Below are 27,699 nucleotides of genomic sequence, written 5' to 3'. Positions count from 1 at the left end.
TATCTGAAAGTCTCTATTCCCTGGATCCTAAAAGAAGCATGGAGGCCTATTCATACTCCAGTTTTAGGTGATAAGGTGACCACCAAAAACGGTCTTAGTAAAAACAGAGATGCGTTTGTGTGAACGGTGACATATTGTAGTTTTGGGTGGTCACCTTATCACCTAAAACTGGAGCATGAATAGGCCTTTATAGTCGGCCAATCACCTGTTAGCCGTGTCGTCAATCCTAAATATTCTCAAAGCACACATCATCGTCACGCGGCTGGTTCTAGCTGCGTTTGGTTCCGTTGCGGTTGGACGGGTAGGTGGGGTGGTGGAGGTCAGAACGGTGTACTCTAGGCCTCCACGGCCGGCATGTCGCGGTCCGACGACTCCTCCGCTGCGTCAGAACCACCGAGTGGACCGGCCCACCACAGGCTGAGGCCGTTGTCGCCCCCCGGCGACGAGGAGGAGGACAACACCGCTTCGCCGCCCCCCTCCTCGCCCTCGTCGGACGCCGAGTCACTGTCGCTGTCTCCGGGCCCCGAGAACTGCCGCTGACCGCTGGACGTCGCCAGCAACGGCATGAAAGGATGGATACTGGGTGGGAGAGAGAGAGAGAGAGAGAGAAGAGAGAGAAAGAGAGATACTATTAACCAATTTAGACCTGAGGCCAATTCTACAAATATCTTTCCAAACTGTTTTCTGAAATGTTTATATATCAGTGGTGCTCAAACCATTTTATGTCAAGGACTGCCATAATTATACGTATTTGGTACCCCCCCCCATCCCATCTCAAAATATTTTGTTCCAGGGACCCCCAGAAGCAAAGACACACACACACACACACACACACACACACACACACACACACACACGTTCAAAGATTTGCACACATTTCCGCGCTATGAGCTTGCTATTTATCGATCTGCTATTTTTGAACAGCCAAAGTATGAAATATGGTTAAAATCTAAAAAATGACAAACATAAGACGCTTTCCCGGTTTGAACGGGTTAACGGAGAGAGAGAATGGATGGTGAAACGAGGAATAAATGAATAAGAGATAAAACGCCCAGTGTGGAAAACATTAAAGAGCAGCTGCAGGCTACAAAGCGAGACGGCTGATAAAAAATGCGCCCGGGCTGTATAGTGAAAGATATCAATGTTTAAAACTCTGACATATGGGACTGGCGAGCATCCACAGATTGCAGTTCTCTTCTCACGTCTCTTCATGCCAGATGGGTGGCGGGTGGTGGTGGTGGTGGTGGGGGGGGGGGGGGGGATGATCACACAAAAGCCAGAAACTGAGGCAGCAATCACACTTTAACTACAAACAGACATAGATGGTAACATACATACATTCATATATATATTATAGCCTGGTGTTGCTGGGCTTATTTGGCTGACAATGTGTCGTGAAGAGACATGATGCCAATCTCCCTTACCCTACAATCAGAGTGTTGAGATTCTGGTATACCCGGCATTGGCTGGGTATAATTGTTGGGTCTGAAAGTCGACGTTTCGTGTAGACAGTCGGAGACTCCCCCAAGACGATGGAGATAAGTTTGATTTGAGCAGTTTGAGTCTATATATTTTGTTTTTGCCTGCTTTTTTTCTTAGCAAATGGCATCAACTTAATCTTTTTTATTCTACCTACTTTCAGTAAACTCCGGTCCCAGTGGACAAAATAAACCTATGTTGAGTAATCATATGCATAGTTTTAATTTTGGCCCAAAATTAATTGGTCGGCCCCTGTGTGTGTAATTTTGGGAATTGAGTCACCTGTTTTTTCATCTTAACACAATACTGTATATGCCAATGTCGAGATATCTCTAATATAGCGCTTTAAACCTGCCTGTGCAAAGACGAGCAACCTTTGCTTGATTTCCATTAATCGAGAATTAACCCATTCTGACCGGGCACCCATTTTGGTGTCAGCATCATGTTATGCTTTAGCTATTGAAAAATAGCAGATCTACAAGCTCATATCGCGCCACCGAGTGGCGCGATACGAGCTTGTAGGTCTGCTATTTTTGAAAAATCGAAGAGCGACTGACATTTCTAGAATCTGATCTCAGGTCAGAATGGGTTAATCAGAACCAGTGTGTGTCCAGTGGAAACCGCGTATGAATCTGATCTCAGGTCAGAATGGGTTAATACTATTATATTTACTGTATGTTAGCTTCTTTTAGCTTCCCGTTGCTAGGCAACACTTGCTTCCATGGTGTGACGTTATAGAAATCCCCCAAACTCATCTGAACTCTAACCTGATGCCATTGGTGCAGTCTCTGTGGGCCTGGAACTGGAGCTGTGGTTGTAGTAGCATCTCACCGCCATCGGTGGGCGCCGTCTGGGTGTCCCACACGGACACCACTCCCTCCGTGCCCCCGCTCAGCAGATAGCGGCCCGACCTGCGTGCACATTAACACAAAGGACAAGGCGGTTCAAGAACGTTTCCATGTCAAGGACCCTCACATGATCACGGACCCCCGTCTGAAAATAGTTTTTGCCAGGCATACAAGATTTGGGTTAAGATTTGTTGAGTTTGTCTTTCTGGTCATGGATGTGAGCTAGGTCAGCGTTTCAGGTTGTGACCCAAAACAGAAATTAACCCATTCTGACCTGAGATCAGATTCATACGAGGTTTCCGCCGGACACACACTGGTCTGATGAACCCATTCTGACCTGAGATCAGATTCTAAAAATGTCAGTCGCTCTTCGATTTTTCAAAAAATAGCAGACCTACAAGCTCGTATCGCGCCACTCGGTGATGCTGACACCAAAATGGGTGCCCGGTCAGAATGGGTAAAAAGTTTTCATGACATTAATTTTCATTTATTTTTTCCGTTTTTCTTTTAGGTTTTTATGACCTCAATTACACTAAAAAGAAACCTGAACTTTGAACATTCGGTGGATTTTCTGTGGTCTGGGAATTTCTCTGTCTGTGAAGCCTTTTGAACTGCAATGAAAACGGGCAAAACAGTGACATCTGCTGCCTATGTATGGGATTTGTGGACTCTTACCTCACACTCCACATAACCGGCAAATCAGAGCACTTTGAGTCAAAAAGAGGGGAAAATCATCACACCTGTGTGAACTGAGTGGTGCAACATCCCTCTCCCCTCGCCTCTCTCTCTGTAATTAGCACTAGGCAACAGTGCAACACTATCTCTCTCTGTTTCTAGCACAACAGCGCCCCTACTGGTACTCATAGTCACATAGCCACACCTTAGAGTATATATATGAATAGAGAAGGCACCCAGAGGAAAAAATCCGTCCCAGAATGCACTCTGTTCCTACCAGGAAGGAGGAGTGAAATCGCCTCATGCGCTTTTGAGCAACTTAATGCAAGTGGATGGAAGGAGAACTCGGGTGTCTTCTCTATTCATATACTCTAAGAGCCACACGCATAGCCACATAGTCACGGACATTGCTGTCCCTTGGAGTGGTTGCACCAATCAAAAAGAAAGGTAAAAAGTATCCTGTGGCCTAATGCATATCAAACTGTGTGTGTGGTCTAAATGGGCTCTGTGCACACAGAATAACTCTTCCTACTTCCGGGCCGCTTCCCTACTTTCTTCACAGGTGTTACCGATGATACTAATTAAAGCTCTGTTCAATTTAGTGTGCAGTGGTTCTCAAACGTTTTAATTTCAAGGACCTCAATAAAAGGAGTGTGCAAATAGAACCAAACGGACCCCGTACACTCTCAGAGTTACACACCTGCCACAGGACCATTTGGAACCCACTTAAAGGACACTTTGAGAGCGAGCAGTGTTTCTAGTGAGCCAACACACACATAATAGCAGCACCCTGACTCTGTTTGACCAGAATGGAACAGAGCCTTCATTAGTATCAGCGGTAAAACCTGTGAAGGAACAGGAAGCAGGGAAGGGGCCCAAGTTCTTTTCCAAAATGGCGTGCGTGCAATGCACAGAGCCTATTCAAGAGGCGGAGAATCACTGAGCTATATAGGACAACTAGCTACGGTCAACTCACGGGTCCAGGTCGAAATAGATGCGCTGGTTGGTGGCCACCTTCCTCCGTAGAGTGAACAGCACTTGGCCCGGCTCCCTCAGGTCCCAGCACACGATTTCTGGGTCCTAAGACATGGGGTCAAAATAATTCATGAGATTTTCCTTGTGCTCCCAAGGTTAGAATAATGACGAGGCTAAGTGGTGATATTCATTTACCCGTTCGTTTGCCCCAGACATGCTCACAGCTTGGGAAGTTTCCTTCTACCCGACAGATTGGCACGGTGCTTTAGTAGACGGGTGGATTTTAACACATTCTGACCTGAGATCAGATTCATACGAGGTTTCCGCTGGACACACGCTGGTCTGATTAACCCATTCTGACCTGAGATCAGATTCTAAAAATGTCAGTCGTTCTTCGATTTTTCAAAAGCTCAGACCTACAAAATAGCAGACCTACAAGCTCATATCGCGCCACCGAGTGGCGCGATACGAGCTTGTAGGTCTGCTATTTTTCAATAGCTAAAGCATAACATGATGCTGACACCAAAATGGGTGCCCGGTCAGAATGGGTTAATGACGAGTATAAAAGAACATTCAAAGCATAAGGCTGCTCTAATAACGCATCTTCTTATTGGGTGTGTGTGTGGGGGGGGGGGTGGGGGGGAGGGGGCACTCAAGGACAACTAGTGTTCTTTTGCAGACACAAGGGTCTAGACATGCCAACCTAGCACTTTAATATCAAGATTACATAATTAGAATTATGTAACCCAAATCCCACACAGTATCAGTACCAATTACTTCAGTAACAGGCTTATTAAAAAGGAGCGCTTCATCCTCTTTAAACCTTTATCTTCATATAATTGGTCCTCGCTAATTCTCATTAATAATTAATAATAAAGTAATGAATGCATACATGCAATTTTTATATCGTTTTTTTCCCAAGATATCCTAAAGTCTCTTAAAAGGCTGTAACCATTTCCAATCTACTCACTCTTCGTCTCATTGGTGGGCTGAGGACAGTTCAGAAACCTGCCTACCAATGACATCATCAAGGGGGAATCCTAGAAACTACAGCCTTTAATCTTCCTGGAAAGTTAACATGCTGTGGGGTGTGAATGTGGGAAGTGTCCTCACTTCCCACATTCACACACAGTCGCTGGCGTCAACTGTTCGCTGCTTCACCTCCCAATGTATAAGTTAATGGACCATTGTAAGTGCTTTGAGTAAGCCCGTAGATAGAAAAGCGCTATAAAAATGTTTGTTCATCGTGAGGAAACATACAGTATATGTATCGACGTATATTATTGCCGACGGTCAAACGGTTCATGAGCTATGCCTGTTCAAAGTTTGCATTTTCAATTGAGTGCTATAGCGCCACCCTTTGGCCAATGGTTGTGGGCTTCGCCTCCTCTACCATATTGCCAAGAAAACTGACTTTCACAGTTAAGCCAGAACTGCATTTTTTGGCGGAAGGAAAAACAAACAAACAGACAAATACAATTTGAACTTGACCCCTTAAAGAAAACAGACAATTCCTAAATCTAAAATGATTCATGCATGCGTAAAACCAACTAAAACTAAACTGAAATCAAACACCAAACTGGAAACGACACAAAACCTAGAATATCAATATTTCTAAACTGTAATAAATGTGGGAGAGAGACGGTGTGTTTAACCCATTTTGGGGCGGGAACCCCTTTTGGTGTTAGCATTGTGTTATGCTTTAGCTATTGAAAAATAGCAGATCTACAAGCTCGTAGCGCGCCACTCGGTGGCGCGCTACAAGCTTGTAGGTCTGCTATTTTTGAAAAATCGAAGAACGACTGACATAGAAACATAGCTTTTTCAGAAAACTGTCAGGATGTAGAAGACATTTTTTTAGAATCTGATCTCAGGTCAAACTGTAATAAATGTGGGAGAGAGAGACGGTGCGTGCGTGTGTGTGTGTGTGCGTGCGTGCGTGCTGTGGGAGAGAGACAGTGTGTGTGCGTGCGTGCTGTGGGAGAGAGACGGTGTGCGTGCTCCAGTCTTTTACCTTGTAATAAACTGTAATAAATGTGGGAGAGAGACAGTGTGCGTGCATGCTGTGGGAGAGAGACGGTGTGCGTGCTCCAGTCTTTTACCTTGTAATAAACTGTAATAAATGTGGGAGAGAGACAGTGTGCGTGCATGCTGTGGGAGAGAGACGGTGTGCGTGCGTGCGTGCTGTGGGAGAGACTGTGTGTGTGTGCGTGCGTGCTCCAGTCTCTCACCTTGCGTCCTCCGGTGTACAGGTAGTTCCCGTCGGGGGAGAAGAACAGGTGGGTGAGGCCCCCGTTGTGGCGCGTGGGCAGCAGCGCCAGCAGGGCGCCGTCCTCACAGGAGTAGAGGCCGGCGCTGCGCGAGTAGGAGCCACAGGCGTACACCGACATGCAGGGACTGAAGGCGAAGCAGGAGATGATCCCGTTCTGTCCCTCCTGGCCCTTCACTGAGGAGAGGTGGAGTTATAAGTACATTTACTTACTTAGTTTTGGGTTTTTTCAACCAAAGTTTCATGTTTTAGTTTGTCCTGAAAGGTACAAACACCCGCACAATGTCTTCAAATGCAGTGAACCAACAGCAACGATAAAGATAGCCCCGATGAAGGCCGCATAGGCTGAAACGTTGCTGTTTCCCTATAAACCCATTTTGACCTGAGATCAGATTCTAAATATTTTTCAAAAATAGCAGACCTACAAGCTCGTAGCACGCCACTCGGTGGCGTGCTATGAGCTTGTAGATCTGCTATTTTTCAATAGCTAAAGCATAACATAATGCTAACACCAAAAGGGGTTCCCGCCCCAAAATGGGTTAAAAGTTCACTGCATTTGAAGACAGTGTGCGGGTTGTTTCAATACCAGCATCGGAAAAGCTGCCAATACTGCCTAAAATGTTCGTATCGCTGAGTAAGTAAGTAAAACATAATCTAAATCAAAGTTAATTTACATTTACATAATCGTCATGATCATTTCCTTGTTGAAAAATGTTCATAATGCACTTTTGGAAATAGCTGATCTTCAAGCTCACAATGTGTCACGGCGCAACGCGTTGTGAGCTTGTAAATCAGCTATTTCCACCAATTGTTTTACACACAGAAAGATATTAAATATATGACAGTCATTTCCTTGTATATTTAATTTATTTCTCACGCCAGCCCTGTGCAACTTTCACGACGTTTACGATGCCTAAATGCCAAACAAATGCATTTATTTAATTTATGTCCCAATGTTCAATGCCAAAAACACAATTAAATCGTTAATTGCAATTATTTGTGTGACAAATTAATCACTCGTGGCATCACTGACCAGGAAAACAAATACCACTGCACTGAAAAAGGCAACAAAAGATGCTGCATAATATTCCCCGAGGACACTCAGGAAGAACAGAGAATGTGCTGGAGTCTTTTTACCGCTGTCCCGTTAAGTTAGTGCTGAGCTAGGGCATTTCGCTGTGTTTGGCCAGTTGCAGTGTATAGGAGAAAGAAAGGGGCTTCGGGGTGTCATAAATACTGCAACCCCCCCTCCAACAAAAAATAATAATAATTGCAGGCCCTCTTCCGTCTCTCGGGGACATCTTAGGTGGTCTTTACACGAGAATGGTGTTAATATAAAAACGGCAAAATAAAGTATCGTTTGCTGATGTCCTTTTTACATGAGAGTGGTGTTTTCAGGAGGTGAAAAAACGCAACAAAGTGAAACCACCTTCCAGAGTGGAAATCTTTGAGAAGGCCGTTTTATCCCTTCTCCGTGTAAACAGGCAAAACGGTGAATCCGCAAAACTTATGACATCATGACTCACGTTGGGTCACAGTTGCATATTATGTTTATTACATTGATGCAGAGCCAGTTAGACTGAGACTTTGTGCAAATTTGATAACAGCCTGATGATATGCAATGTGTCGTTTATCATAGTTTTTAATCCGTTTAAACCCGTTTTTTATATTGAGCTTCACATTTTGTTTCAAGTCCCTTGTCATTTTAACGCAGTCTGAGAGCTGCCACCTAATTTTGTTGCACTTTGGTGCAATGATAATAAAATACTTTCTGATCAGTAAGGGCCGATTCATACTCCTATTTTACAGCTGTTTCGGCGCTGTAGTGCCGAAATCATTTCGGCTCGTCAGACATTTTCAGTAGCACCGAAGAGCCGACTTTAGGACGGTACCAACCCCCCCCCCCCCCCCCCCCCGAACCTCAAATGACGTCAAATTGTAGGCTCTACAGAGCCGAATCGACTTTTATTCGGCTCTAAAATAGGAGTATGAATCGGCCCTAACTCTGAGGCCCCTTTTCCACCGGTTGGTTCCCAATGGGAACCGGTTCAGTTCTTTTTGGTTTTTAGTCCATGAGCCAGAGCTCCAAAATTGAAACGTTAATTATGAATTGAGTGGGCAAAACCATACCTATATTAGATTATCACCATGAAACTTCCCCAATTGAGTACTTACACGAAGACAATGATTTATTGTATTACAAATTTTACATTTTTTTATATGCAAAGGAGGCATTATGTAGGAAAATATGCAAAATAATCGAAAATATGAAAAAGCTACTACTGTGGAAGGGTTATCATGTATTTATTTACTTGTATTGATCCTATAAACAATTTAATATAGTGTATAGTTCGTCCACAAATGTTGGACCTCTGGCTCATGGACTAAAAACCAAAAAGAACTGAACCGGTTCCCACTGGGAACCAACCGGTGGAAAAGGGGTCTGAGAGTATACACACATGGACTCATGCGCTGTGTGAGCTTGTAGCTCACTATTTTCAGTGTGCGACACCGACAATGAACTAGGTATATAACTCAGGCAATACAGACAGGCCAAGTCTATCGACTTTTATGACCGTCCAGCACGTGGTGACATCCTGTGGCAGCCAAGTCTATGGACTTTTAACCCATTCTGACCTGAGATCAGATTCTAAAAATGTCAGTCGTTCTTAGATTTTTCAAAAAATAGCAGACCTACAAGCTCGTATCGCGCCACTCGGTGGCGCGATATGAGCTTGTAGATCTGCTATTTTTCAATAGCTAAAGCATAACATGATGCCAACACCAAAATGGGTGCCCGGTCAGAATGGGTTAATGTTTGCTTTCAGCATGTGGCAGCCACAGTGGGGGCGCACCTCACTTCTTGTGATCTTTATTTTTATTATGATAATGGATTGCATTTTTTACAGTGCTTTTCTATGCACTACGTGAAGCGCTTACAATTATGACGTTTTGGTATTGTTACCATTTGGCATTTCTTCTTTCGCTTCCTCCCCCACAATCCTCTTTGTAAAATGTGACATCTATAGGTTGAGTCTTGGCAGGATGCAGCATATATTGCATTTCAGAGAGCGCAACTTTCTGAAGCTAGAACTCCAACACGGTGTCTGTTGTTAAGACTAGACTGAACTAGAGGCACACTTTCTTGCCGTAGCAAAGTTATGGGACAGTCCTCGTGAGAATGAAATGTTCTGAGATATGCCACACACCCACACGGAGACTCTCCATCTGTTACTCATCATGCAGTTGAAAGAAACGGGGATTAATTCTGCATCTTGTCACCGCTCACAATGACTTGCCATGTGGGTTATGATTTCTATGGTCTTATCAAAAGGACGATACGTGTGCTGAAAATATCTTACATTATTGCCGATGACATTCCGAAGCATAACACCGTTTGTTAGATGTTGGTGTAATTCCAAATTTTCCCTAGCTTCTCGTGCTGATATTTCTGCCGTGTCTAAGAAGTAACTTCGACTAAAACTTTTCAAATCAATCCTACTTTCAGCTACCATAAAACTTTTCACAAAAAGTAACAGACTTCCTATCTCGAGCAAAGTTTCTTCTCGTTTATTTAACCCATTTTGGGCGCGAACCCCTTTTGGCGTTTTAAACATTATGTGATAATACGAGCTTGTAGGTCTACTATTTTTGAAAAATCATAAAAATGCGGCACAAATCTTTTGAATATATATTCTTTCAGAGTGAACGTTTTTTTTTTATTTCGACGTCAGGCCTAAATGTGTTAAAAAAAAAAAACATACTGAAATGAATGGAATCCAATAGTCTACCTTGAAAATCTCAACAAACCTCGGTAATAATATGCTTTGGAAAATGGTGGGCGCCTGGGCGGTCACTGAATGAATGAAGCGCACACCGTGGATAATAAGGTCACTTGGACACACCGGTGTGTGGTCCTGTGGCTGCAGCTGTCGCGACGGCACCACCGCTCACCTATGGTGGGTCTCTCCTCGCAGTCCCTGCCGGGCCGCTCCGTGTGGAAGACCCTGACCATCTTGTCGAAGCCGCAGTAGAGCTGCGAGCCGTCGGGGGAGAAGCGCAGGGAGTGGGCCGCCGTCATCTGGTCCAGGTGGTTGTAGGGCCGGAAGCTGGCGCGCACCTCGCCGTAGAAGGCGTCCCAGACGTGCACCGGGGTGTCACGGCTGCTACTGGCCAGGCTGAGGGGGTTGAGACGGGGACAGAGGAGAGAATGGAGAGAGAGAGAGAGAGACATAGACTGTGAGAGTGCTGAGAATAGAGAGGAGACAGGATTTCAAAAGTGTTTTGTATACTGTGATATGGATTCCCCCCCCCCCCCCCCCCCCCCCCCCCCCCGAGTCTGCAAATAAAGATTGAATTGAATTGAATAACTAAGTACATTTACTTAAAGGTATATTCAGTGATTTCACTTAATTCAGATATCACTTATTTTTTTGTTTTGTTGTGATAATCCTCCCTACTATAGCCATATAAGGAGTTCCTCCCTGTCCCCAGTTAATGTGGACCCTGTTGTAAACAAGTGTAATGCTTAATTGGGTCGTCCACTCACAGTTAACAGTCTTTGTATTGAGTTTGTGCTTGAAATGTACTGTAAATTCTGCAAACTGTTAATAAATATTTCAATCAATCAATCAAAACCCCTGGGGGTCAAAAAACCTTAGGTTTCGTTTTTGACTCTCTATCCTGATTGGACGAAAGGCTGGGTCCCACAGCCAAAAACGAAACCTAAGGTTTTTTGAGTGAAATCACTGAATGGCGCGATACGAGCTTGTAGGTCTGCTATTTTTAGAATCTGATCTCAGGTCAGAATGGGTTAATCAAACCAGTGTGTGTCCAGTGGAAACCTCGTATGAATCTGATCTCAGGTCAGAATGGGTTAAGTTCCACCACTGCTAATACACAATGTGACGTGCACGTGTTTATCAATCCTGGATGGCAATTTATGTCACAGCTGGCGGGCATTAAAACGCATTAAATCACACTTGTGCACTCACAGTCGCACGCAGTCACGCACACACGTCAACAAATACAAAGTGAGGAAGCAGTGTGTGTGTGTGTGTGTGTGTGTGTGTGTGTGAGTGCAGTGAAGACAGGGGGACAGGAGGACACATAATCCGCCGTTTTGTTCGTGAAATCATCGCCTGGTGCAATAAAGAAAAGGTTAAAACCCTGTTTGTTTTCCACCACACCTGTACTCTGACGGGCGAGACCGAAACTCATTACAGAGAGGTTGCCCGGGATGACGTTCAGCACCGTAATAGTAACACATTAAGAAAGAAATGCAATTTCCCTCGCTCCAAAGCAATTGGCACCTTATCCATCTGGATGCAACGGAGCACCGAGATCAATAAAACGACAACAACACACATCTGAAGCCTTTGCTGGTGCCCAGAAAGCATCTCTATCGGCACAGCATCCATTATAGAGACGACCGCGGCCACGGCTCTCTCCCTCTTTATCGATTCAACTCGGGCCACAAATACAGAGGCATGACTTTTTAGTTCCCCCAATTGTTTGGCGTTGAACAAAACAGAAAGCGAAACATCACTTGCGGCTCAATTAGACAAAAATAAATTAGACCCCACCGACGCCGGCCGTGTGTTCTGTCGCGGGGGCCTCTCTCTGAGCACCCGGCTTTGTTCCAGTTGCAGAGAGGGAAATGCCCAATTATAATGCTAGACTGCTGCTAGCTTGGAGCCCGGCCCAGAACTCACAGCACACAACTTAGCAGAGCTACTACAGCAAGCGCGGCGGCTTCCTTCTTCCCTACTCTGCGGGAGGAAGCAGCAACAAACACATCACTTCTGGCAGATGAAAAGATCCAGTAGCGAGAGGCTAGAAGAGTGAGAGGAAGAGGGCAAGTGAAAAGGAGAGAATGAAAGAGCAGAGAGAGAGAGAGAGAAGGGTGGAGAGATAGCGACTTATTGTACATTTGCGACCACAAGTCTCTCTCACTCACCGCAAGCCATTATCTCAACATGAATCACACAACAAACAGCACCGCCTATTTTACAGACAAGTTTGGCTCCTGGATATCTCTTCTGCCTGGGCCCGTCCAAAAGCCTGGCTTTCTTTGTCCTAAAAAAGGAAGGACTGCCTGAAGTGTGGTACTGATCCGATAAGGATGAAAGGCACACACTACTGTCAGCTTCTAAGGAACGTTCTCATCCTCATTACAGAGACAGTGAGGTATAGCAGCTCGGCTTGTTTTTACTATGGAGGCCCCAGGGTATGCGCGTGCAGAAAGTGAATGGCAGACCGAGTGGCAAATTGAGTGAATTTAATGTTGTTTAAAGTCATTTCATGCAATCAAATATGACTTTTCTCAGTTTTCTGTGTAGGTGTGTGGGCTGTCGAGGCCAGAAAGTAGCTTTTTGCCACTCAGTTAGGCGTTTCCGCATAACTTCCTCTATACTTGTTGTGAAGAAATCCAACATTTTAGGACATTGGCAATTTTATCAATGCCATAATTTTTTTTTATTATGTTTTGTGCCATGTGTTGCATAGTGAGCTTGTAGATCGGCTATTTCAAATGGCCAAAAAAAAATATATATAGCTGAAGTGGTTAATGTATATTTTTTAGTAATAATAATCTAAATCTACACAGCAACTAAAAGTTTTCAAATAATTGTATTGGAGTAAAGGTGCAATATCTGCCTCTGAGATGTAGTGGAGTAGAAGTATACTCCAGTAAGCACAGTACTTTACACCAGGGGTTTCCCAACCTTTCTATTATCACTTTTATCACTATTTTCTGACAGTTCATAAAGTGTCCGCGGACCGGCATGAGGGGGCGGGGCATGCGGTACGCATCATCGTACCAAAACCTAACCTACAGAAGACAGTTGACTAGCCTACCTGCTGCTATATTATTATATCACATTGCACAGGGTGCACAGGGTTTGATGAGGTCAGATCAACATAATGGAATGTCGTCAGAACAGGTCAGCTCCATACAGTATATGGAGATCTAAGGGTGGCAGCGGGGGCATTCTCTTGAGTGTACAGGGTTCGATGAGGGCCCAGGTAGGGCCGGGCCTTAATTTTCGGCCCTGTTGAGAACTCTAGTTTTCGCCGGCTGCCGGGTTGCGACTGCAATAATAACTTTGGGGGCAGGCCCGTCTAGAGTTCGAATGGACAGGTGTCAGTCAAAAAGGGAGACATCGAAGAGGAATGATGGATGGGGAAGGATCAACATATGGAATGTCACTCGGAACAGGTTCTGACATGTATCCATATATGGGCTTGACCCATTCTGACCTGAGATCAGATTCATACGAGGTTTCCACATGGACACACACTGGTCTGATTAACCCATTCTGACCCGAGATCAGATTCTAGAAATGTCAGTCGTTCTTCGATTTTTCAAAAAATAGCAGACCTACAAGCTCGTATCGCGCCACTCAGTGGCGCGATATGAGCTTGTAGATCTGCTATTTTTCAATAGCTAAAAGCATAACATGATGCCAACACCAAAATGGGTGCCCGGTCACAGAATGGGTTAACTGCAACAGCAGGTCGCATTTACTATATATCCCATCTCTGATGATGTCCCGTGATGTCACAATGACCTGGGTACCATATATGGGGGCTTATGTCACGATGACCTGGGGCTTGCCTGGGAGCTATTTGGAGAATTCTAGTGGCGGTCAGGAAAACGTGGCATTCCCTTCTTGTGTACGTACTGGTGGGACAACCGGCACCGGTTTGGGAACCTCTGCTTTTACACCACTGAAATGTACTATACTTGTGAGGACTTTTGGCCTCAGTATAGTAAAACAAAGACACACACACACACACACACACCATCAGACAGACGAACACGCGTTAAGGGCCTAAGTGGCTCTTCCCATGCATTAATCACCTCCTCTATGTTTACACAACTGTCATGCTATAAAGGACCTCCAACCCCCTGACCCCCACCCTCCTGTCCTCTCGACCCAGGAAGGGGCTGCTTGATGGCGGGGTGGTGGAGCGCTGCCCACGCTGGGCCCTGATCAGAGGGAACGGTGGGAGGCCGTTAAGGAGGAGGGTACGGGATAGGGAGGTGGGATGATGGGAGTGTGTGGGGGCGTGCACGCTGCTGGCTGGCGGCCAGCCCTCAACTCGTTAGCGGGGGCCCCCAACCAAGCCTTTTGTTGCCACGGTAACGACAGGCGTTCGTTCTCCACGGTAACGGTTGTGTCACCGATCGTCGTCGGTCGTGCCTCGGTGCACACGCACAAAAACACAGCCCGATGTCATAATCACGGCGTTTTATATAGCCGCCGCGGCATGGATGCTGCCTCTCACACACACACACACACACTCACACAGCAAGACGGAGAGAGAGAGACAGATGAAAAGAGAACCCCCCCCCCCCCCCCCCCCACCACCCCAAGTCTGGGAATCATAAGGCTCTTAACCCATTCTGAACGGGCACCCATTTTGGTGTCAGCATCATGTTATGCTTTATCTATTGAAAAATAGCAGATCTACAAGCTCATATCGCGCCACCGAGTGGCGCGATACGAGCTTGTAGGTCTGCTATTTTTGAAAAATCGAAGATAACGACTGACATTTTTAGAATCTGATCTCAGGTCAGAATGGGTTCGTCAGACCAGCGTGTGTCCGGCGGAAACCTCCGTATGAATCTGATCTCAGGTCAGAATGGGTTAAGGCGTCCGTCTGGAGTGCTGGTAGTTGGCTGAGTAGAGCGCTGCAGCGGCTCTGGAACAGCTTCGCTGGGCCGCGACAGACGCACAAGGCAGCAGAGGAGCCAACGCTTCACTTCTAATGAGAAGACAAACACGTTTTAAACAGTCTATCTCTCACACGCATGGCAGACGGCTCTCACAACCCCAACACAAAAGCTGCACGGATCAAGCACCGACTCACACATACTGTACACACACAGCCTCTTCCTCTGCTCCGACTTCCGACGCTCAAGGACGACTCGAGTGCACGGGGAACGCACAGGGAACGCACGGCGGCGGCGACGCTGTCGTAGTCGAGCATGTGCACACACACACACACACAAACGAGTCGTTTTGGCAAACATGACTTTATTTAAGGCGCGCATGGCGTTTGCCTCCCGTCTGTCTAAACCTCCGACAGTATTGTGGGGTGTAGAAAGTCCAGCATGACAAAGATAAACACTATGAATACTATCTAGAGCCCCCAACCCGTGTGTTGGCGGCCAATGCCGATTACAAATTTGGACCACCGATAACTGATGTTTCGACTGATTTAAAAGTTCTCATCAATTTGAAAAACATAAGATCTCATTTAGTGTATATTTTACTTATAAGCTGCATAATTGCCGATACAAAGGTCATCAAAAAAAGCTGCTTAATGTTTTGTTGTTGTTGCTTGTAGTGTAATAAGAGGATAATGGAAGGTAAATTAATCTGGTTTTATTACGGATCATTAGAAAGCACTTTGTTTATTAGTCACACGGTGAGGGGGAAATCGAATGGTAGCCCTCTGAATCGGAAGGTACCTCCGTGTGTGTGTGTGTGTGTCAGACTGTCAGTGTGATAAAAGGGCTTCTTGGACTCACAAGCAGGACTCAGGATCCAGGGAGTTCATCTTGGGGTACCAACAGTAGTCGTAGATGGTGTCTCCCTCAGCCATTCTCAACACAGGACTCTGCCCACCAGGAGGAGAGGGGAGGGAATGGAAGGGATGCAAACCATTACGTTACAAGTTACAACATTACAGGTCTCTCTAATACCAGTATGTCCAACAGTTACTTCTCAGAAAATGGGGGAAGGAACCCGTGTTTCAATGGATCCATTTTACTAGTTAGACTAGTTATTGTTTAGTCACAAGCTCGTGTTAATACTTTCCATAATTGGTTCAATAACAAGAAAAATACAACACAATAAAACACACGCAAGCACTAACTTTAGCTGGAATTGCTTTTCCAAAAATAAAAATAGCAATGGAGGGTATATGCGCAGCGTGTGACATCATCATGCGGGGATGCCTACCGAGTGGGGAAAAAACTACTTTCTGGCCTTGACAGCCCGTACATCCAAACAGAAAAGACATATTTGATTGCATTAAATGACTTTAAACAACGTTAAATTCACTTTGTCACTCACTATGCCCACTCGATCTGCCATTCACTTTATGCATGCGCATACCCTCTATACAACTACGAAGCTCTTCAAGCTTGTAGATTAATTTACAAAAAAAAACTAAAGAAAACATACAAAGTTGACATATGGAGAATTGGAGATGGCAGGTTCCAACAGTTTTCTGTACATTTGCTGTCGGCCGTTGAAAAACCTTGTTTTCACCAGAAACGACATTCATTTAAGCAGCCCATAGAGTGTAAGTGGATGCGCGCGCATCTTCAAAATGAACATCCTTTGTTCACTGATGGTGTATGATAGATGTATAGATGGATGTATGCTGGATGGCCAATTCACAGATATGTTGTTTAGACGACGGAGACGCTAGGTTTTGACGTCTACCAGTTCTACTGCTCTACTGGTTGCTTTGTTGCATTTTATCGTTTTCCCAGCACTCTATTTAATTGACCACTTCACGAGTTGTTGGTCGCGTAACGGGCGGTGCACTTTGTAAATCGTTCTGGATAAGAGGGGGCTGCCTAAATGCCTTAATTGTAAATAGTGTGGGATGCCGTCAACTTGTCAAATAAATTGTCATAAAGTCAAAGGCAGCTCTCTAAGTGTGTTTTGTCCCGTTGACGCTCAATGCTTCAGAGAAGTTCAGACACATTAGCGGGCTGAGTAAACAGACTCAAGAGCTGAAATTTAATTTAACCCATTCTGAACGGGAACCCATTTTGGTGTTAGCGTCATGTTATGCTTTAGCTATTTAAAAATAGCAGATCTACAAGCTCATATCGCGCCACCGAGTGGCGCGATATGAGCTTGTAGGTCTGCTATTTTTGAAAAAAATCGAAGAACGACTGACATTTTTAGAATCTGATCTCAGGTCAGAATGGGTTCATCAGACCAGTGTGTGTCCGGCGGAAACCTCGTATGAATCTGATCTCAGGTCAGAATGGGTTAAACCGCAATAACGGCTCGAGTCACCCGATGAAACCCCCCCAGCAGACGGAGAGCACCAACTTGACGTTTTGCACCGCTCCATCATCGTTATCCAATTTTAACCCGTCTCGAGGAGCTTTGGAATCAATATCTGAACCAAAATGAACGCCGGATCAATAACACATCATTCCATCTTCTTCTTCTCCTCCTCACGGCACAGCCCCCAGTGGGAGAAGAAAAACTATTATTTTGCCGGCGCGGCGCTCACCATCTCGGTGAGCGAGTCCCAGTTGTAGCTGTAGAGCTCCGCGGGGATGTTGTAGACGCGCAGCACGTTGTCTGCACTGTTGGTCAGGATGCAGGAACCGTCAGGAGCCCTGAGAGAGAGAGAGAGAGAGAGACAGAGACCACGCATCAATAAATGACAAGACGACATTCGCCTTCTCTGGTTTTATGTTATCCCATTCTGACCTGAGATCAGATTCATACGAGGTTTCCGCCGGACACACACTGGTCTGATGAACCCATTCTGACCCGAGATCAGATTCTAAAAATGTCAGTCGCTCTTCGATTTTTCAAAAAATAGCAGACCTACAAGCTCGTATCGCGCCACTCGGTGGCGCGATACGAGCTTGTAGATCTGCTATTTTTAAATAGCTAAAGCATAACATGATGCCGACACCAAAATGGGTGCCCGGTCAGAATGGGTTATAGCAGCATTAGGGCCACATTATGCCCCGACACATCCACTTTAGTATAAGATTTGACGTTTGCCCGAGACCCAAACTATAGTGAAAATAGCAGATCCACAGGCGCACAAGCTTGTAGATCAGGTATTTTCACTACTTCTTATTATGTATATTTATGGGATTTCTTGGTTTTAAAATGTATACAATTATTTAAAAAATATATAATAATATATATATATATATATATATATATATATAATTATTTTTATTTATTTTGTTTTTTATTTTAATGTAGGAAATGGGATTATGGGATTTCTACTCGAGTCGTGTCCTTAAAAATTGGTCTGCGACCCAGAAATGGGTCCTGACACGTTTTGGGAAACAGTACTAGAGCGGGTTCTAAAAACCCTGAGAGTGCACAAATGGAACCAAATGGACCATTACGGGTCCATTTAAAAACCCTGAGTGGACAAATGGAACCAAATGGACCGTTACGAGTCCATTTGGTTCCAATTGTGCACTCTGAAAATCAAGTTTGTTGTCATATGAATAGCATATAGGAGGGGTCTTCGACGTTCCCCCCCCTACAGTATATAAAGCGAGATGAAGTAAAGATAGCTTCGAAAACTCGTCTGACAGTGGATTCATGTTAATGTGTATTTTCACATTTTCTTCAGACATCCAACCGCTTAAACCCTCAATACTTCACCTTTCACTCTAATGTACTTCCCTCCCTCTACCCAAAACCTCTTTGCCAAAAATAGCCGCTCTACAAGTTCAGTCACAATGCCTTGCTTGCAGGCGTTGTGAGCTTGCAGGTCTGCTATTTTGGCTAAAGCTCTCCTCAGAATAGGTGCTATAGGGTTCAAATGCTTAAAACCCATTCTGACCGGGCACCCATTTTGGTGTTGGCATCATGTCATGCTTTAGCTATTGAAAAATAGCAGATCTACAAGCTCATATCGCGCCACCGAGTGGCGCGATACGAGCTTGTAGGTCTGCTATTTTTTGAAAAATCGAAGAACTACTGACATTTTTTGAATCTGATCTCAGGTCAGAATGGGTTAATCAGACCAGTGTGTGTCCAGTGGAAAACTCGTATGAATCTGATCTCAGGTCAGAATGGGTTAATCTAAAAAATAAAAATAAATCCTATGACAAGGATTTGGCAGCGCCCCCCTGCAGTAATTCGGAGGAGCCCCCCCCTAGGGGTCCCGGACCCCGTTGAAGACCCATGGCCTATAGTAACTTTCATCTCTACTTTATGTTCATGTGCAGATCAGATTTGATGACAACGCATTCTTCATGCACGGTCATACTGGAGTGTGGTGTGACTGGCTGCACATGGACACTGTCTGACGAGAGGTTGTGTGAGGCAATCCGTCTCTGCCCGCATCTTTATAACTCGTCGTTAAAAGCCCATAAAGGCAACCCAATGTACTGTGCAACTCCTCCTCTGGCTGGCTTGATCAGGCAGAGGGACGTTCGTTCAATCAATCCACCGGGACTGTTTTTAGGTTGTTATTGTTTTTTTTTTAGCACCGTCTGGACTCTCTAAAAAAGGTCTTTCATGTCTATAATCTCTTAGATTTCCATTATGAGGTCTCTTTTTTTCTGTTGCCATTTCTGATGACGATGAGAGTTTACTGCAACTTCCCCTTAGGGAAAAATAACCCATTCTGACCGGGCACCCATTTTGGTGTCAGCATCATGTTATGCTTTAGCTATTTAAAAATAGCAGATCTACAAGCTCATATCGCGCCACCGAGTGGCGCGATACGAGCTTGTAGGTCTGCTATTTTTGAAAAATCTAAGACACTTTTAGAATCTGATCTCAGGTCAGAATGGGTTAATAATGAAACTGTCAGGATGTAATAGACATTTTTAGAATCTGATCTCAGGTCAGAATGTGATAAAGTTAGTCTACCCTATATTCTTGGAAAGACATTGGTTTACCATCAGAAGATATGAAAGTGAAAAGTGCAGGGCCTGCGGGCAGCATGGATAGTGGAACTATCAAGTTTGTGTCGCCATCCGGTGCTTGTGTTTTAATGTGGAACGCGTGCACATTGTGGCAGAAGCATAACTATGTACACGTCCGCTGTTGTGCAAGCCCCTCGTGGCTACACACAGTGACGTGGCAAGTATAATCTCAGGCCTTAAATCTTAAAACGCTCTGAACAGTTAGTGCTTAATACTTTTTGTTGAATGAAGCGAAACGGATCATGGCACAAACACCACCAGGTTTAGGGATTTTCCCAAACCATTCAACCGGGTGCCCCCATTTTGGGCATAGGTGACATTTTGAAAAAACACTTAAAAGAAAATAGCAGATCAACAAGCTCACAACACATCATAAGGCATTGTTAGCTTGTAGATCAGGTATTTTTGTTATTCACAGTACAGCACATAGTGATCATCCCCAAATGACATGTTTATGTTAATATTTAAATTAAGGGGTTACCATTTGCAGCCCTTCAGAAAATTCTCTTGGAGTTTGGAGTACTCTGCCCATGAACCAGTCAGCATCTGTGGGCTCTGGCTGAAGTCTAGTGGGCTGCAGAACAGTCAGAAGGGGAACAAAAGGCCTCGGTCACAGAGTGTAAAGAAGCTCGTATTCAACTCGTCTTCAGGACGTATTTGAACAATTTGAACAGTGAATAGAACAATAAATCTCTGGATTTTCGCGATTAAAACCTGCAGAAAATAATCTCACTTCCGAGTCCCGACATAAGTTTAGTTAACTAATAACTACCATCTCGGGTTACAGAGGATAAAAGTATTGTTACTCATCCCCCTTCACTTACTGCTGGCCTTGCCCTGGGACGTCAGCCGACTGGTTACTCTCCTGCCCCTCCAGGAGGGGGTCCTCCGTCTCCTCCCCTCCGTGTGGAGAAGCATCGTGGTCACCGCCATGGCCTCCAACTGGAGAAGCATCGTGGTCACCGCCATGGCCTCCGACGGGAGAAGCGTCATGGTCACCGCCATGGCCTCCAACTGGAGAAGCATCACGGTCACCGCCGTGGCCTCCAACTGGAGAAGCGTCATGGTCACCGCCGTGGCCTCCATCTCCGTTCAGATGCGACTGTGGTTCGCCTCCTCCACTTGAAACACCGTCTTTCACCACGCCGCTGAATGCCTCCTCCTCAGCTACAACATTTGAATCATCATAATCAATTATTATGTTGCCTTTCATACACACATTGTACACACACCGTTGTTCCAGGCAATTGACAATTGACATCACTAAAGACTTTACGATATAAAACGGCATACACATTGCCAAAATGTGAGCAAATAAATAGGTACAGGCAGGTAGCCGAGGATTGGAACAAGGAATGGGCAAAATAACAGTAGGTCAAGCCATTCTTTAACTTATTGCTGCCGCTAGGTGGCAGCATAAGCACACCTAAGGAATGCCACCCGTCCGCTCCCTCGTTTCCTTTCCGGGTTATTCAGGAAGGTGGGGGCTTTTGTTATGAGCACAGTATTCAGTCGCATTAGCTCAGACCCCTTAGCTATCATTACAACCAGTTACAGATGTGATACAAACGATAAGCCTAGCTACATTTATAAACGTAGATAGCAGTGAAAAAGTATTTGCCTATCTATATAAATGCATGATTCGTGATCAGGTGTTCAAATGGCCACACCGAGGCCTCTTATGTTATGCATGACGACAACAGCTAGAGCCTTGCACCACACCTTGAGCAAATGGCGCTCCGTCTCCCAGCAGCGGTCCAGGGCGCTGCCCCGGTGGTGCCGACGCCTCGGCACCCGGCCCCTCTTTGCTCAGCCTGGGCCGCTTGATGGACGGTGGGGCTCCTTCCTCGAATCCCAGCGTCGAGTTCTCGCCCTCGGGTGACACCGTTTGGGTGACATTGCCCTCTGCCTCCGCGTCCTCTCCCACGACTGCTACACCTCCACCAGCCTGTCCTAAGACTGTTACACACCCACCCGCTTGTCCTAAGGCCACTTCAACTTCACCACCCTGTCCCAAGACTGTTACACACCCACCCGCTTGTCCTAAGGCCACTTCAACTTCAGCACCCTGTCCTAAGCCTACTTCACCAGCCTGTCCTAAGCCTACTTCACCTCCACCTCCACCATCCTGGCTTAAGTCTGTTTCACTTCCACCACTCGCGCCCGCTGTATTCGACATGTCTGCCCGCCCTGCCCCGCCCCGCCCCGCCTCTCTCTTCCTTTCTCAGTCCCCGCCTCACGTCGCCCCCCCCGCCCAAGTGTTGGATTTTGGTCGCGAGTCCCTTCTGGGTCAGACGTGGGTGAGATAGGTGCTACTGGGGTAGTGCTTCTTCTTCTTGCAGGGTGGGTGTTTGAGTCTGCTGGAGGACGGGGACATCACAGCACACGCTGGCTGGCCTGAGAGCAGAGCAGAGAGGCACACGGTGTTCAGAGCAGTGGTGTTAAAAGCACTCAATTGTTTTACATCAAAATGAACTTAAAAGTACCAAAAGTAAAGACTAGAAAGTACTCTTTAGGCAGAATGTCCCATTTCAGGTTTTCAAATGTATACAAATTGAAATATTTTGGGCTGAAGTGGATAATGTATGTTTTGTAATAATCAACAAAAGTACAATATTTGCCTCTGAGATGTAGTGGAGTAGAAGTAAAAGTATTGGAAATTGAAAATACTCTAGTAAACTACAAATACCTCAAAAGGTTACTAGTACAGTACTTGAGTAAATGTACTTAAGTTACTTTCCACCACTGGTTCAGACACATTCATGACAAGCAAATAACCATTCTCAACCAGTCTTCCTTTTGTCACAATGCCTTCTTTTACATTTTCAATAATTAGTAGTAAATATGGCAATATACAATATTTTTCTCTTTTTGAACATATAAAGATGAATTGAACATGAAGGACCCCAATGGAAAACAAGCCATTGTGCTTCTTCTTGGGTTATAAATCCTCTTAGCAGACCTTGCTTTGAACTGTATCTTACTGTGACTTTTCCTACACACAAACTGTTAACATTTAATATTGCATTCAATCAATCAAGGTAGCCCCTCTCGGAACCCTCCATAAAGCTTTTCTGAAATTTGGATGTCGTTTTGTGTAGGCTCCCTGTCCATATTTATATTTTCGTATGGGAATTTTGGAACGCGGACATAAATATGCACGCTAACATCGTATCTGCGGCGTCCGACGGCCTTTTTTGGTTTGAGTTATTCTGAATTCGTGAACTATAAGTACCTATACATAGAGCTGCGAATATCTCCTGTGGCGCGGAAGCCGTTAAGTATTTTTAATCTTTGTTTGACCGATTTGGTCGCTTTGATTCTTCTTGTTTATTTACCGTTTATTGTACCGCCTCCCGGTATGCGTTTGGCTTGTGTCGACTACGTCCCTGCCTCTGATCTGCTCTGTCATAGCTATAGCGCCACTAGCTAGCCAGATAGGCGGTACAATGAGGTGTCAATAAACAAGGAAGGAAGAGAAGAATCAAAGCGACCAAATCAGTCAAACAAAGAAATTAAAATACGGGCTTCCGCCAAAGTAACCCCCTTGTACAAAAAAGGGAGTAAATTAGAACCCGGCAACTACCGCCCTATTTCTATTCTAAGCTCCATCTCGAAAGTGATGGAAAAAATAGTCTATGAACAGGTTGAAAAGTATCTTGCCTCTAATAAATTGCTGTACGAGTTCCAATCTGGTTTCAGAACATCCCACTCCACTGACACATGCCTCCTCTATTTGAGCGATCACATCAAACACGAGGTGGATGCTGGAAAATACTGCGGCATGGTCATGCTGGACCTCCAAAAGGCTTTTGACACCGTGAACCACTCCATACTGGTTAACAAGCTTAAAGCTATTGGTTTTGATAGCACATCAGTGAGCTGGATGCAATCCTACCTGGAGGGGAGAGAACAGATGGTGGAGGTGAACGGAACACTGTCCCCTCCCCTCCCAGTGAGCTGTGGCGTCCCACAAGGAAGCATACTAGGGCCTTTACTGTTCCTAATTTATGTTAACGACATGACTTCAGCTTGTGACTGCAACTTGTTCCTGTTCGCAGATGACTCAGCACTGCTGGTCTCGGACAGGAACAAACTGCAGGTTGAAAAGACCCTCAGCTCTGAACTCGGTAGAATCTGCACCTGGCTCGCTGATAACAAACTATCCTTACACCTGGGAAAAACTGAATCCATCCTCTTCGGATCAAATAGTAAACTCAGCAAGGCAGATGGCTTCTTGGTTAGAGTGGGTGACAATATTATCACACGAAAAGATGAAATTACCTACCTAGTAGGTTCCATCCTGGAGGCCAATCTTTCCGGTGATAAAATGGCCACCAACGTAATCAAAAAAGTCAATCAAAGAACAAGATTCCTTTACAGGATCTCCTCACTGGTCAGCAAAAACACCTTGAAGACCTTAACAGGAGCCCTCGTACAAGGTTTCTTTGACTATGCATCCACCTCTTGGTACCACAGCACCTCAAAGGCCCTTAAAACAAGGCTCCAGACCTCCCAAAACAAACTGGTCAGGCTCCTACTTGGCCTCACCCCCCGAACCCACCTCACCCCTGCCCACTTTGACAGGCTAGGATGGCTTAGGGTCGACGACAGAGTACAGCATCTTGCAATGGGTCTGGTCCACAAGATTCGATACACCACCAAGATACCCATGTACCTGTCTAAATACTTCCTTAATGTAAACTAAGTCCACACCCACAACACCAGAGGGAGTGCAACAAACCATGTACAACCCAGATTCGGCACAAACAAGGGACTAAATTCTTTTCGCTCCTATGCCACCAAAATGTGGAACGCCCTACCAACAGTCATTAAGACATGTGAATCCCTTGACTCCTTCAAAACCGCTCTCAAAGGGCACCTACGGATGGCTGCAATTCGAAACTGGCCTCTGTAAAATCTGAATCCCCCCCACCCCCATTTTCCCTCACTGTATATTGTATCTTTTCCCTTTTTTGCTTCCCATATGATGAATTCCTGTTCTGTACTTTAGCTACATAGAAATGTCTATTTGTATGTCTCTAAATGTCTTTATGTCTTTAAATGTTTTGATGAATTGAACAATGTGGACCCTGTTGTAAACAAGTGTAATGCTTAATTGGGTCGTCCACTCACAGTTGACAGTCTTTGTATTGAGTTTGTGCTTAAAATGTACTGTAAATTCTACAAACTGTTAATAAATATTTCAATCAATCAATCAATCCGCGCCACAGGAGATATTCGCAGCGGTATGTATAGGTACTTAAAGTTCACAGATTCAGAAGCCCTCAGAGGGAAAAAAGCCGTAAAAGAGCGCAGACAGGCCGTATTCACGGTGTTTATGTTTTATTATGTCCGCGTACCAGGTGGCAGGGTACTGCTGGAACAGGACCCCATGGTCTGGGTCGTCAAAAATGTCAGAAACTTCAGTACCATACCATTGGGTTCTGCTTGGAGGGCTATAAGAACGTGTGCTTAAGAACCAGTTAAGTTTAAATACCCGGTTAAAAGTTGTAGATGACGTGCTTATTAAATTGTACATGTAATGTCGACACGTGAGAAAATGCACTCTTCTTTCCAGAAACATAAACACTAAACAGAGACCTTAACAAAACAACCCAATGAAGCTAGGCTAGCAACCTGCTGCTAACCTGTCTGTGTGGTGGTTGTGTTGACCCGGCTTCTGTCTTCAGCGACGTGTGTGTGTGGGGGGGGTTCCGTTAGCCAATGAGTCCGGGTTTTCAGACCCGAACCTCTTTTGAAATCCTTCTTTCCGATACGACAAAGTTATTCAATTGTCTTCACCAACTCATTATGAAAAGTTGTATGTAAACACTCGTGGCTGCCATGCTTTTCTGGTTACATACATATCGCGAGAGTTGCTTGTCTTCTTTCCCCCCTCGTCCAGCGTTGTTGCACTACCGCCACCTTCTGTTCAGCTCGGGGCATTGCTCCCATTTGTTTTACAAATCAAATCGAACCCTGCCGTTACAGGACCGATTGATTGAAATATGTATTAACAGTTTGCAGAAGTACAGTACATTTCAAGCACAAACTCAATACAAAGACTGTTAACTGTGAGTGGACGACCCAATAAAGCATTACACTTGTCACTTGTTTACAAGAGGGTCCACCTTGTTCAATTCATCAACGTACTGTATTAACAATTCAACAGCCATCTTAAGACTTATCTAGCCTACTATACCAATCAAATGCAAAGATTCATGTCAGAACCAGACCACCATTACAAATGTTTTATTGAAAATACAGTCACCACAGTCATTGGTCAAGGCAAATTGAATTGAAAAGTGTATTATATATATGCAGAATGCATACATTTATTATATATAATAAAGTGTATTATATATATGCAGAATGCATACATTTCAAAGTCAATACAAAAACTGTCAGTGTGGACGACACCGTGTCATCAGAACATTTAGAGACGTGCATACTTCTAAAACAAAAAATAGGAAATCATATAAAGAAACTAAGAAAGTATCAAGGGAAAAACATATACAGTGAGGGGGGAAAGGGGGTGCGGGGGATTTTATTTTTTTAAGTAAAAGACAAACAGAACTGTCAGCCCCATCAGAGCTCCATTAACTTCCATTATGAAATGGAAGTTAAAATTAACAGAACAAAGAGTAGGTGTAATTGCTGCAATTGAGGAGTATGTTGTGTGTTTGGGGTGGGGTGGGTTTAACCTGTGTGGATGTTGTTGTGGGGGGCCGGGGGCCAGGGCAGAATAGCTTCTTGAAAGCTATTTGAAATGCTGGCAGTGTTGAGATGGCCGTTGGGCATTGGGACAAGGGTTGGCTATTATGGTTTGGGTTTTTATCCCGTGGCAAACCAGCACTTCTTGTGCAGTGACTGAACAGTGACAGAACCGTTAACTTTGAATGCAAAAAAAAAAGAAGAAAATGCACAAAATTACAAATTACAATTAAAATGACTTTAAAGGCATATTTGAACTTAACATGTTACAGTATACCGTTTGAAGTATACTTAAATATTTACATAAAGGTTCATAGTATAAATTCTGAGGCAGCAGTATCCAGCTTCAAACAGCAATTATTTTGCAGAAATATGACCATATTTGTGTTCTCCGGCGAAACGCAGAGACACCTCTCCTGACTAATCTCATGTCCCGTTCGCGAGAAAGCCCTCTCCGGCGGTGTTGACGAGGCCTGTACGCACAGATATGCGTTAGAAAGTGCAGACAGTATAGGGAGACTGTCCCTCCTCAACCACCACCAGGCTACAGGGTCTTGCCCTGACGGGATTGAAGGCAGACTCTTGTAGATCTCAATCTCTTTGCGGACTCGTTCAGCAACGGACAGGTCACTGGTTCTAGTGGTCGTAGTCTTTAGGAGCTCTTCGTCCTCGTCCTCAAACAGCTCCTCTAACCCATTCTGACCTGAGATCAGATTCATACAAGGTTTCCACTGGGACACACACTGGTCTGATTAACCCATTCTGACCTGAGATCAGATTCTAAAAATGTCAGTCGCTCTTCGATTTTTCAAAAATAGCAGACCTACAAGCTCGTATCGCGCCACTCGGTGGCGCGATATGAGCTTGTAGATCTGCTATTTTTCAATAGCTAAAGCATAACATGATGCCGACACCAAAATGGGTGCCCGGTCAGAATGGGCTAGAGCCGATTTCTTGACACCCTTGTTGTGAGACGAAGAAGCCTGGAAAAACACATAAAAGTAGTGTTTAGACAAACTTGCTAAATAATATTTCAGTTTGACATATATATACATATA

At 44.8% G+C, this 27,699-nt stretch overlaps 1 protein-coding gene across 2 annotated transcripts; it reads right to left on the bottom strand.

Annotated features, from left to right (window-relative positions):
- Positions 1 to 209: 209 nt before the first annotated feature.
- Positions 210 to 25,765, bottom strand: wrap53 (WD repeat containing, antisense to TP53). 2 transcript variants are annotated; one of them, XM_083788504.1, is made up of 12 exons: positions 25,576 to 25,765; positions 21,893 to 22,321; positions 21,647 to 21,862; positions 20,749 to 21,091; positions 20,406 to 20,498; positions 17,521 to 17,629; positions 15,788 to 15,876; positions 10,201 to 10,424; positions 6,209 to 6,423; positions 3,979 to 4,082; positions 2,247 to 2,390; positions 210 to 579 (listed from the first exon to the last, which is right to left on the bottom strand). In XM_083788504.1, the coding sequence occupies exons 2-12, from the start codon at positions 22,101 to 22,103 to the stop codon at positions 336 to 338; spliced, it is 1,992 nt and encodes a 663-aa protein (XP_083644630.1). In that variant the 5' UTR covers positions 22,104 to 22,321; positions 25,576 to 25,765; the 3' UTR covers positions 210 to 335. The 2 variants fall into 2 exon arrangements, with proteins under 2 accessions (XP_083644630.1, XP_083644629.1); XM_083788503.1 differs by having other exon boundaries at positions 21,647 to 22,321.
- Positions 25,766 to 27,699: the final 1,934 nt, after the last annotated feature.

This window comes from Protomyctophum parallelum (assembly GCF_964188405.1).
Source record: "Protomyctophum parallelum genome assembly, chromosome: 18".
Classification (NCBI taxonomy): Eukaryota; Metazoa; Chordata; class Actinopteri; order Myctophiformes; family Myctophidae; genus Protomyctophum; species Protomyctophum parallelum.
This window is presented reverse-complemented; position numbering and strand designations above follow the sequence as displayed.

Bases quoted from the DNA above. Each gene is read 5' to 3' on its own strand.
- wrap53 (XM_083788503.1), bottom strand. From the start codon at position 22,103: ATGTCGAATACAGCGGGCGCGAGTGGTGGAAGTGAAACAGACTTAAGC. The intron at 6,424-10,200 runs GTGAGCGGTGGT...ACCTCTCCTCAG, and splicing joins CGAGGAGAGACCCACCATAG to TGAAGGGCCAGGAGGGACAG. The intron at 4,083-6,208 runs GTGAGAGACTGG...CCCATGTCTTAG, and splicing joins TGTACACCGGAGGACGCAAG to GACCCAGAAATCGTGTGCTG.